The sequence below is a fragment of the Tachyglossus aculeatus genome, chromosome 14 (genome assembly GCF_015852505.1).
Source record: "Tachyglossus aculeatus isolate mTacAcu1 chromosome 14, mTacAcu1.pri, whole genome shotgun sequence".
Classification (NCBI taxonomy): domain Eukaryota; kingdom Metazoa; phylum Chordata; class Mammalia; order Monotremata; family Tachyglossidae; genus Tachyglossus; species Tachyglossus aculeatus.
Window position 1 is genome coordinate 57,459,334 of NC_052079.1, and position 12,108 is coordinate 57,471,441.

Here is a 12,108-nt window from a genome sequence, read left to right on the forward strand (position 1 = left end):
ACAGATACAAGTTAATCGGGTTGCACATGGTCCCTGTCCCACTTGGGGCTCACAGTCTCAAATCCCCATTTTACAGACGAGATAACTGAGGCACAGTGAAGTGAACTGCCCAAGGTCACACAGCAGACACCTGGCAGAGCCGGGATTTGAACCCAGGTCCTTCGGCCTCTCAGGCCCGTGCCCTTTCCATTAACCCACGCTATTTCACACTAGCCTTGCAACTGGTTTCAATATACATATATTTTAAATATATATATAAAAGGTCAGCTTTCATTTGGCCAGCCAGTTGTCCGGACTGAATCTCGGACCGCTGTCACTTCCTGATGAGTTTTCTCTCCCCAGGGGTTCGGGCCATCGGATCCCAACTCCCAATAAGATTGAAAGCAAAAACACCTACTGGATTGTTGGTGGTTTTCCCCGCAAGAATGACTCTGGCCTTGACTTTGTTCATGTTAAAGTTTTTCAGGTAGGCTTCGTAAATTCTCTTGGCAAGGGATTTGAGGTCTGCAACTTCAGAATCTTCCACTTCGTGTTCACAGGTAAGGATTTCTGCTTTCAACTTGGCTTTCTCGGACCTCGGCATTCTTCCGAAACGGATTGCTGGTCAGTGGGGAGGGGAGAAATGTAATCATCATCATCAATTGTATTCATTGAGCGCTTCCTATGTGCAGAGCACTGTACTAAGCGCTTGGGAAGTACTAATTGGCAACACATAGAGACAGTCCCTACCCAACAGTGGGCTCACAGTCTAAAAGGGGGAGACAGAGAACAAAACCAAACATACCAACAAAATAAAATAAATAGGATAGATATGTACAAGTAAAATAAATAAATAAATAGAGTAATAAATATGTACAACCATATATACATATGTACATATATATATGTATATGCATATGTACAACCATATATACATATATATACATGTATACATATATACGTATACATATATACATGTATACATATATACATGTATACATATATATATATACATATGTAATCATGAAACATGTGCAGAGATAACACCACAATCAAGGCAGGGGTCCGGCAACTAACACGAGGAGTGAAATGGCGGAAGGCCAAAGTGGGGCTCTGGGCCCCAAATGGTGAGTGGAAATGAGGGGGCTGATTCTCTTGGGTGAAACTCATTTCTTCTTCTTCTTCTTGGTAATAACAACAATAATAACAGTAATAATGATACTTTTTAAGAGTTTACGACGGGCCAAGCACTCTTCTAAGCGTTAGGGTAGATATAAGTTGATCAGGTATCTCATCTGTAAAATGAGGAGCGAGACTGTGAGCCCCTCATGGGACAGGGGCTGTGTCCACCCCGATTTGCTTGTATCCACCCCAACGCTTACTACAATGCCTGGCACATAGTAAACACTTAATACATTAAGTATGAGAGAAGCAGTGTGGCTCAGTAGGAAAGAGCCCGGGCTTTGGAGTCAGAGGTCATGGGTTCAAATCCCGGCTCTGCCAATTGTCAGCTGTGTGACTTTGGGCAAGTCACTTAACTTCTCTGGGCCTCAGTGACCTCATCTGTAAAATGGGGATTAAGACTGTGAGCCCCCCGTGGGACAACCTGATCACCTTGTAACCTCCCCAGCGCTTAGGCCTTCCCAGACTGAGCCCCTTCCTTCCTCTCCCCCTTGTCCCCCTCTCCTTCCCCCCCCATCTTACCTCCTTCCCTTCCCCACAGCACCTGTATAGATGTATATATGTTTGTACATATTTATTACTCTATTTATTTATTTTACTTGTACATATCTATTCTATTTATTTTATTTTGTTAGTATGTTTGGTTCTGTTCTCTGTCTCCCCCTTTTAGACTGTGAGCCCACTGTTGGGTAGGGACTGTCTCTAGATGTTGCCAATTTGTACTTCCCAAGCGCTTAGTACAGTGCTCTGCACATAGCGGTCAATAAATACGATTGATTGATTGATTGATTGATAGAACAGTGCTTTGCACATAGTAAGCGCTTAATAAATGCCATCAAAAAAAAAAAGTAACATTAATTAACATTAAGGTTGGACACAGTCTCTGTCCCACACTGGGCTCACACTTTTAATCCTCATTTTTTTACAGATGAGGTAACTGAGGCCCAGAGAAGTGAAGTGACTTTCCCAAGGTCACACAGTAGACATGTGAGGGAGCCGGGATTAGAAGCAGGTCCTTCTGGCTCCCAGGCCTGGGCTCTCTCCACTAAGCCATGCTGCCTAATGAATTGTCCGTTCTGATAACGATTTCCCCTGACAAGAAAACAGCCCAAAGAGGCTATAGCCCATGACAGAGTGGCAAAAAGGCAAGAGCCCACGGGATCTCAGCATTTGCCAGGCAGGAGCTAGAGATTACAGTGACCAGAGCATTTCAATTCTCATTCATTCATTCAATCGTATTTATTGAGCGCTTACTGTGTGCAGAGCACTGTACGGAGCGCTTGGTAAGTACAATTCGGCAACAAACAGTAACAATCCCTACCCAACAGTGTGTTCACATTGAGCACTTATTATGTGCAGAGCACTTAACCGAGAACGAACTGCGCTTCCAAGCCTTGGCCTACCTACGTTATAGCCAACGTGGGCACCGACTGATAGCACGGTGCCCTCCACACAGTAAGCTCTCAATAAATACTCCTAATTGATTTGTTGATTGAGACGACCAGCAGTTAAAGTTTATTCCTGGTCTATGGCCTACTGTGGGCAGGGAAAATGTCTACCAACTCGAACCGTAATAATAATAATAATAATAATGATGGCATTTATTAAGTGCTTACTACGTGCAAAGCACTGCTCTAAGCACTGGGGAGGTTACAAGGTGATCAGGTTGTCCCACGGGGGGCTCACAGTCTTAATCCCCATTTTACACACTGAGGCACAGAGAAGTGAGGTGACTTGCCCAAAGTCACACGGCTGACAATTGGCGGAGTCAGAATTTGAACTCATGAACCCCTGAGACTATTTCCTACTCGGGTCACAGGAAAAACAGCCCCTGGACTGAGGGGGTGGAGCCCAGGTATTCAAAGGGCAGCAACACAGTGCTCTGCACATAGTAGGCACTCAATAAATACGATTGATGAATACCCACAGAACTGTGAGAGGAAGGAATCAGAAGATGTTAACCAAGTGTCAAAAAGCACAGGCTTACCTACCGTTATGTGACATCCCGACTGAAAGGCACTTTTGAAAACGACAGTACTGGCACTTATTACGGTTCTTTTTCTGGATTTTGCAGGTGCGGTCGCATTTGTCATAGGCCAACTTGAGTCGAATCGTTCGCCTAAAGAAACCCTATAAGAAGCGAAGGGAATGTAGTTGAGCAGAAAGACGGGGCTCCCGGCGGAAACAGACAAACCCAGCTGCTCTCTCCTTGCCTTCCACCTGCCACAGTCGATGAGACTAACTTCAGCCAACCCTAAGTCAGGGCAATTGCACTCCAGCATCTTCTGAAATCTTGGGGACCAACAAAAGATTCAAACAATTTCCAGAGCAGGAAAAACAAATTAAAATGATCTGGACAATTTTCCCCTTGGATGCTTTTCATTTGGAATTCCAAGTCATAGCTCAGGGGCTCAAAAATGTGGTGAGGTCCCATGGAACAACCAGCCCAGTGGGGATTAAAACGATCTGCACACCAGTTTCTCCTCCTGGACGCTTTTCAACCACAACACTGGTTTTCAAAGCCATAGCCAAGGGGCTCAAAAATTTGGTGAGGTCCTTGGGACACTAAGCCCAATACAGCAAAATCTTTCATCCCTCATTCTTTTTTTTTTAATGATACCCGTTAAGCTCTTACTTTGAGCCAGGCGCTGGGAAAAGTGCAAGCTAATCAGGGTGGACACGGTCCATGTCCCACGTGGGGCTCACGTTATTAATTTCCATTTTACAGATGAGGCCACTGAGGCCCGGAGAAGTGAAGTGATTTGCCCAAGGTCACCCAGCAGACAAGTGGCGGAGCTGGGATTAGAACCCACATCCTCTGACTTCTGGGGCCGGACTCCATCCACTAGACCGTGCTGCTTCATTCCAATGTTGTGAATCCCAATAATAATAATAACCAGGTATTTGTTAAGCACTTTCTATGTGCAAGCACAGTACTAAGCACTGGGCAGATTCAAGATAATCAGGCCATGCACTGTCCGTGTCCCACCTGGGGCTCTTATTCTAAGCAGGAGGGAGAGCAAATATTTAACCCCCGTTTTCCAGATGAGGAAACTGAGGCCCGGAGAAGTAAAGCGACTAGCCCCAGGTGGCAGATCCAGGACTAGAATCCAGTTGTCCTGACTCCGAAGGCCTAGCCTCTTTCTGCTAGGCCACCTTGGGGATCCCAGTGCTGTGCATCCGTGAGTGCAGCCCCAAAGAAATTCAGCCCTCTGTAAACCATGGGCACGGATCACTCGGTTCCTTGAAGGAAAAGAAAAATAAAACGAAGAAGGCCCTCGCCCCAAGGCCCGATTTCCTTTCTCTACCAAATGGAGGAACTATGGTACTTGGTCCTCAGGCCCTTCTGTTCTAGCCACTTCTCAAAACCTAGGTGTGGCCAGGTGGAATCCAGCCTGCACCAAAGAGGGTTTTTCCATGCCGCTTTGAAGTTCATCTGGAGGCGCTGGGGGAGCTGCTGCTTTTTAGGTTTTTCGCCTCTGCCTTGGCTCATCTGCTCTGGTTTTGACACTTCCCTTTCCTTGTTCTTCTTGGTCCGACCTGAGGCGAAAGCTCCTGATGGGGCAGAGGCCTCTGAGGGAAGGCCCCCACTCGATTCTCCCATTAAGCCCTCAGACAGGGCCACACGGGAGGAGGGGCCGAGCCGGGGGCGAGGGGCTGGGTGGGTGGGACCCCGAGGGCTAGAAGATGCCAGGGGAGGTGATGCAGAGAAGCAGCGTGGCTCAGTAGGAAAGAGCCCGGGCTTTGGAGTCAGAGGTCATGGGTTCAAATCCCAACTCTGCCAATTGTCAGCTGTGTGACTTTGGGCAAGTCACTTCACTTCTCTGGGCCTCAGTTACCTCATCTGTAAAATAGGGACTGAGACCGTGAGCCCCATGAGGGACAACCTGATAAACCTGTAGCCTTCCCAGCGCTTAGAACAGTGCTTTGCACATAGTAAGCGCTTAATAAATGCCATTATTATTATTATTATTTGTTAAGCTCCCACTATGCGCCAGGTACTGTTCTAAGCCCTGGGGTGGATACAAGCAAATCGGGTTGGACCCAATCCCCTGGGGGCTCACAGTCTTAATCCCCATTTTACAGCTGAGGTCACTCAGGCCCAGAGAAGCTAAGTGACTGGCCCAAGGCCACACAGCGGACAAGTGACGGGGCCGGGGTTAGAACCCAGGTCCTTCTGACTCACAGGCCCCGGGTTCTAGCCACCAGGCTGCGGGTGTCTCTCCGGGGCAGGCAAAATCGGGATCACCTGAGGTGACCCCCCTCTCCCCGGACACCTCGGGCTAGTCGGAGTGAACGGAGAAAGAGCCAGAGGGAAGGAATGCCCCGGACAGTTGTCTTACTGTGCAGCAATCCACCATCTTGCTTTCTAATTCCTCATCTCCCTTGTTTCCGGGATCTCCAGGGTGTAGCCTAATTTAGTCAAAAATCATCGCGTCCATTCTGCTAATTCTTCCCCCCCTCCCGGCATGGCTTCTTACTGGATAAGGCATTTGCGGCCCCGACCTCAATCCCAAGGGGGGAGACGCGAACGGAGCGGGGAAGAAACAAAACATGAAAAAGTGAAGATTCGGCCGGGGCCGAGGCATTTATCAAACAGACACGTGCGCTGGGGGCCAACTGTACCTTACAACCCTCACAAGCATGGACTCCGTAATGGTATCCTGAGGCTTTATCGCCACAAATTCTACATTCAATGTTTAGCGCGCCGCTGCAGGACTCGTCACCGCTGCCTGGAACGGCGGGGCAGTTAATGGATGAAGGGCTTGATGCTGGTGAAAGGGTGTCTAGATGAAAAGAGGAAAATGTTGGGAATGCTCGAAACAACCGGTCCCGACCGCCGAAGCGTGGCGAAGGAAAAGGATGTGGTTAAGGCCTGTTGGGCTTTTTCCTTTAAAAGCACTCTTTAATCACCTCCCGAGTACCCGGCACTACGCTAACCGCTGGGTAGGTGCAATATAATCCGGGCGGATACGGTCCCGGTCCCGCGTAGGGCTCACGGTCTTCAACCCCGTTTTCCAGATGAAGAAACCGAGGCCCAGAGAAGTGAAGTGAATTGCCCGTGGCAGCCAAGTGGCGGAGTTGGGATTAAAATCCGGGTCCTCTGGCTCCCAGGCCTGGGCTGTTTCCACTAGGCCACGCGAACTGGATTGAACGTTCAGATGCAAAAGTGCGTTTGGCAAAAATAAGTTCGCCAGCCACACTAAGACAAGTTAGATTTAGCGTGCCCGGGCAGAATCACGGAGTAGAGCGCTCCAGGGAAACAGAGTACCAATGCAAGAGGCTCCATCTATGGTCAGTCAGTCAACAGTATTTATTGAGTGCTTACTGTGCGGAGCGCTGTACTAAGCGTACTTGTTGCCAATTTGTACTTCCCAAGCGCTTAGTCCAGTGCTCTGCACATAGCAAGCGCTCAATAAATACGATTGATGATGGGAGAGTATGATGGAACAATAAAACAGACACATCCCCTGCCACAACGAGCTTCCAGTCTCGAGGACCAAGGGCTCAGGAGAGGCCGAAAGATGGCTCTTTGCCAACGTTTTTTTTTTTTTTGATGGCATTTATTAAGCGCTTACTATGTGCAAAGCACTGTTCTAAGCGCCGGGGAGGTCCCAAGGTGATCAGGTTGTCCCACGGGGGGGCTCACAGTCTTCACTCCCAGTTTACAGATGAGGTGACTGAGGCACAGAGAGGTGAAGGGACTTGCCCGAAGTCACACAGCTGACAATTGGCGGAGCCGGGATTTGAACCCATGACCTCTGACTCCAAAGCCCGGGCTCTTTCCACTGAGCCACGCTGCTTCTCTTTTTCTGCCCAACCTTAGAGGATTCCCCCCTCCCCACCCCCAACAAGCAACAACAATCACCACCAGCAATCTTCCCGGCGTCATCGATCAATCAGTGGTATCCATTGGGTGCTTACTACATGCAGGGCTCTGTACTAGTCCAATACACCAGAGATGGCAGACGTTTTCCCTGCCCTACGAGGAGCTCGGCCGGGGATAATCGCTGGACGAAACGGACGAACGGAGAGAGATGGGGGGGCTGTTCATCCGTTTCCAGCTGACCCGTCTCCCGTCCGCTCCAGGTCCGGCCACACGCAGCAGAAAAGTGGCGGAGCCAGGATTAGAACCCATGACCTTCTGGCTCCCAGGCCTGTTTGCTATCCAATACGCCATGCGAGATCACACAGCGGACAAGTGACGGAGCCGGGATTAGAACCCAGGTTGCTCCGACTCCCAGGGCCGGGCTTTATCCACGAGGTCACGAGGCTTCTCACTGGGAGAGTCGAGACCCGGTGACCTGTCACAAGGCTGAGGTTGGGAGTGGGTTTCTTGACCCGGGACGGTTTCAGTCAGGGACACCTGAAACTGTTTTTGAAAGCATTGGCCAGCTCCAGAATCATTCATCCATTCATCCAATCGTATTTATTGAGCGCTTACTGTGTGCAGAGCACTGTACTAAGCGCTTGGGAAGTCCAAGTTGGCAACATATACAGACGGTCCCTACCCAACAGCGGGCTCACAGTCGAGAAGGGGGAGACTGACAACAAAACAAAACATATGAACAAAATAAAATAAATAGAATAAATACGTACAAGTAAAATAGAGGAATAAATACGTACAAACATATACATATATACAGGTGCTGTGGGGAGGGGGAGGAGGGGGAGAGGAATTCATTCAATCGTATTTATTGAGCGCTTACTGTGTGCAGAGCACTGTACTAAGCGCTTGGGAAGTCCAAGTTGGCAACATACACAGACGGTCCCTACCCAACAGCGGGCTCACAGTCGAGAAGGGGGAGACTGACAACGAAACAAAACATATTAACAACTCCCAGGCCCGAGGTCTCTCCATTAGGCCATGTTGCTCCACACTTAAATACGCCCTGAGTCTTCTGGGGGGCTTAGGGCCCACCCCACTTCCCTTACAAAATTAAGCACTAAAGCCTGACTGGAGCAAAGGTTTGCCTAGGACAGACCGAATCGTTTCTGGCCTTTGGGGTTAATAATAATGGCATTTATTAAGCGCTTACTATGTGCAAAGCACTGTTCTAAGTGCTGCGGGGGATACAAGGTGATCAGTCAGGGAAATCTGAAACTGTTTTTGAGGGCATTGGCCAGCTCCAGAATCATTAATTCATTCATTCAATCGTATTTATTGAGCGCTTACTGTGTGCAGAGCACTGTACTAAGCGCTTGGGAAGTACAAGTTGGCAACATATACAGACGGTCCCTACCCAACAGCGGGCTCACAGTCGAGAAGGGGGAGACTGACAACAAAACAAAACATATTAACAACTCCCAGGCCTGAGGTCTCTCCATTAGGCCATGTTGCTCCACACTTAAATACGCCCTGAGTCTTCTGGGGGGCTTAGGGCGCACCCCACTTCCCTTACAAAATTAAGCACTAAAGGCCTGCCTGGAGCAAAGGTTTGCCTAGGACAGACCGAATCATTTCTGGCCTTTGGGGTTGATAATAATGGCATTTATTAAGCGCTTACTATGTGCAAAGCACTGCTCTAAGTGCCGCGGGGGATACAAGGTGATCAGGTTGTCCCCCGTGGGGCTCCCAGTCCTAATCCCCATTTTCCGGATGAGGTCACTGAGGCGCAGAGAAGTCAAGTGACTTGCCCAAAGTCACCCAGCTGACAAGCGGTGGAGCGGGGATTTGAACCCCCGACCTCTGACTGAGCGCCCTGAACTATGTGCTTGGCAGAGGATAATGACAGCAAACGACAGCCATTGTCTGAATCAATCAATCAATTGTATTTAATCAAAGGTATTTACTGAGCGCCCTGAACTATATGCTTGGCAGACGGTGAGCCCACTGTTGGGTAGGGACTGTCTCTATATGTTGCCAATTTGTACTTCCCAAGCGCTTAGTACAGTGCTCTGCACATAGTAAGCGCTCAATAAATACGATTGATGATGATGATGATGATGAAGGGGTTTACAGTCTCATGGGGAAGACGGGCAGACACAAATTACTGACTAAGATGGGGCACGCAAGGAAGAATGATGATTATATGTCAGGAGCAAGCTTCTTAAACAGATTCTCCCAGGACGGTCACCTGGACCAAAGATAACTGCGTTACCCTCAGTTGGCTGAAGTCTGAGCGCCGCTACGATCAATGAATCAGTGATCGTATAAATATAATATATAATATAAATATTATATATAAATATAATATAATATAAATATATTAAGTACTTCTTATGAATGCAGAGCACTGTAATAAGCGGTTGGGAGAGTACAACGTAACAGAGTTGGGAGACCTGATTCCCTGCCCACAGGGTGCTCTCCAGTCTACAGTTTCCAAGCTACAACTTGAATCAATCAATCGTATTTATTGAGCGCTTACTGTGTGCAGAACACTGTACTAAGCGCTTGAGAAGTACAAGTTCGCAACATATAGAGACAGTCCCTACCCAACAGTGGGCTCACAGTCTAAAAGGGGGAGACAGAGAACAAAACCCAACATACTAACAAAATAAAATAAATAGAATAGATATGTACAAGTAAAATAAATAAATAAATATGTACAAACATATATACGTATATACAGGTGCTGTGGGGAAGGGAAGGAGGTAAGATGGGGGGATGGAGAGGGGGACGAGGGGGAGAGGAAGAATCTTGAAGAATCTCATGTTCAGACTGATTTGGGGATCAGGAACCAAAGATTAAGGACAATACTGCAATAGATTTGTAGTGTGTTTGTTGTTGTTTTGTTTCTCAAGAGCCAACTTTTCTGGCCTTTCAGTTATGAGCGTAAGCCCTGAGTCTTTGTAAACAAATATAATAATAATTAAGGTATTCATTAAGAGTTTACTCTTTGCCAAAGACCATAGGAGAAGAATAAAAGTCAGAGCCGGAACACTTTCGGTTGTATTTCCGAAGGGGAAAACCGTAAAAAGCGGAGCCTGAGCATGGAGAAGGAACAATGAAAATAAGCCTGTTGTTGGGTAGGCATTGTCTCTGTTGCCGAATTGTACTTTCATCATCATCATCATCATCAATCGTATTTATTGAGCGCTTACTGTGTGCAGAGCACTGTACTAAGCGCTTGGGAAGTACAAGTTGGCAACATATAGAGACAGTCCCTACCCAACAGTGGGCTCAGTACAGTGCTTTGTATACAGTAAATGTTCAATAAATATGACTGACTGACTGATTGAGCCAATGGCTGAGAGATGCTGGTTCCACTCACCAGGTCATGTATCATCATCAATCGTATTTATTGAGCGCTTACTGTGTGCAGAGCACTATACTAAGCGCTTGGGAAGTACAAGTTGGTAACACACAGAGACAGTCCCTACCTAGCAGTGGGCTCACAGTCTAGATGGGGGAGACAAACAATAAAACAAAACATATTAACAAAATAAAACAAACAGAATAAATATGTACAAGTTAGAGTAATAAATATGTACAACCATATATACAAAGCGCTCAGTAAATACCACTGATTGATTGATTACGCCAAAAGTATGTTTTCCCGTGAATATTTGGGGAGCTGCTGGGAAAGGCATGCCTGAGGCCTCGCAAAGGAACCCAGCCCAAACGACGGAAAAGAACCCTAACTCCTAAGGCCGACAATGTGATGATGATGATAATAATCATAATATCATAACAATACTCGGGATTACTTGCTATGCACTTATTATGTGCCAAGCGCTCATCTAAGCGCTGGACTGTCTCTATATGTTGCCAATTTGTACTTCCCAAGTGCTTAGTACAGTGCTCTGCACATAGTAAGCGCTCAATAAATACGATTGATGATGATGATGATGAGTAGATGCAAGATAATTGGGTCGCATCTGGGGCTCTCATTAGAAGTAGGAGCACGAACAAGTACTGAATCCCCATTTTACAGAACTAGGGAGGCACAGAGAAGCGAAGTGACTTGTCCGAGGTCACACAGCAGACAAGAGGTGGAGCTGGAATGAGAGCCCAGGTTCTCTGACTCCGCGGCCTGGGCTCTTTCCACTAGGCCTCACTGGTTCCCTTAGAGAAGCAGCATGGCCCAGCGGAAAGAGCCCAGGCTTTGGAGTCAGAGGTCATGGGTTCGAATCCCGGCTCTGCCAATTGTCAGCTGGGTGACTTTGGGCAAGTCACTTCACTTCTCTGAGCCTCAGCTCCCTCATCTGTAAAATGGGGATTAAGACTGTGAGCCCCCCCGTGGGACAATCTGATCACTTTGCAACCTCCCCAGTGCTTAGAACAGTGCTTTGCACATAGTAAACGCTTAATAAATGCCATTATTATTATACCAGAAGATCTCATAGCTGCCTGAGGAGAGCCCCCAGATCACCTGCTGTGACTACTAATCTAGTCCAAGAGAATGGTGTCAAGACACGGCAGGCGAAAAGAAAATAATCTGGGCTGTTTGTAAATGAAGGTTTCAAAGATTTACACCCTCAAAGAAGAATGCCAGAATTTGGCCTCTTTCTTCTTTCTCTCCAGAAGAGATTTGCTTCTCCTGGATGAACTCACCTCACCCTCCAGGACACCCAGGTTCAAACTTTTACGGACAGTAAATAACAAAGGACCTCCCGTAAAAGGCATGATTCTGGCAAAACATCTTAGCGAAGGATTGGATTAGATCTGAAACCCCGAAAACCCAATTTACCCAGATTATTTTCTTTTCGCCTGCCGTGTCTTGACACCATTCTCTTGGACTAGATTAGTAGTCACAGCAGGTGATCTGGGGGCTCTCCTCAGGCAGCTATGAGATCTTCTGGTATAATACGCTGCCGGGAAAAAGAGCCTTATCATCGTCATCAATAATACTTCCTGAGCACTTACAGTGCACTGCACTGTACTAAGTGCTTGGGAGAGTACAATATAACAGATTTGGAAGACACATTCCCTGCCCACAACGAGCCTTGTGTCTTAAACAGGTCTGGCCAGAAACCGCGAACTAGAAAAACTGGGAGGGAAAA

General features: G+C 47.4%; 1 protein-coding gene across 4 annotated transcripts in view; it reads right to left on the minus strand.

Annotated features, from left to right (window-relative positions):
* Window positions 1-12,108, minus strand: part of PPARA (peroxisome proliferator activated receptor alpha) — an 83,792-nt gene that overhangs the window by 19,936 nt on the left and 51,748 nt on the right. For 3 of the 4 annotated variants that reach the window (XM_038756122.1, XM_038756123.1, XM_038756121.1), the window contains exons 3-5: window positions 5,788-5,948; window positions 3,153-3,291; window positions 398-600 (exon numbers count right to left, since the gene is read on the minus strand). In XM_038756122.1, the coding sequence (XP_038612050.1) occupies window positions 398-600; window positions 3,153-3,291; window positions 5,788-5,948 (503 nt within the window). The remainder of the gene's footprint in view (window positions 1-397; window positions 601-3,152; window positions 3,292-5,787; window positions 5,949-12,108) is intronic. The other variant, XM_038756124.1, reaches the window with a different exon arrangement.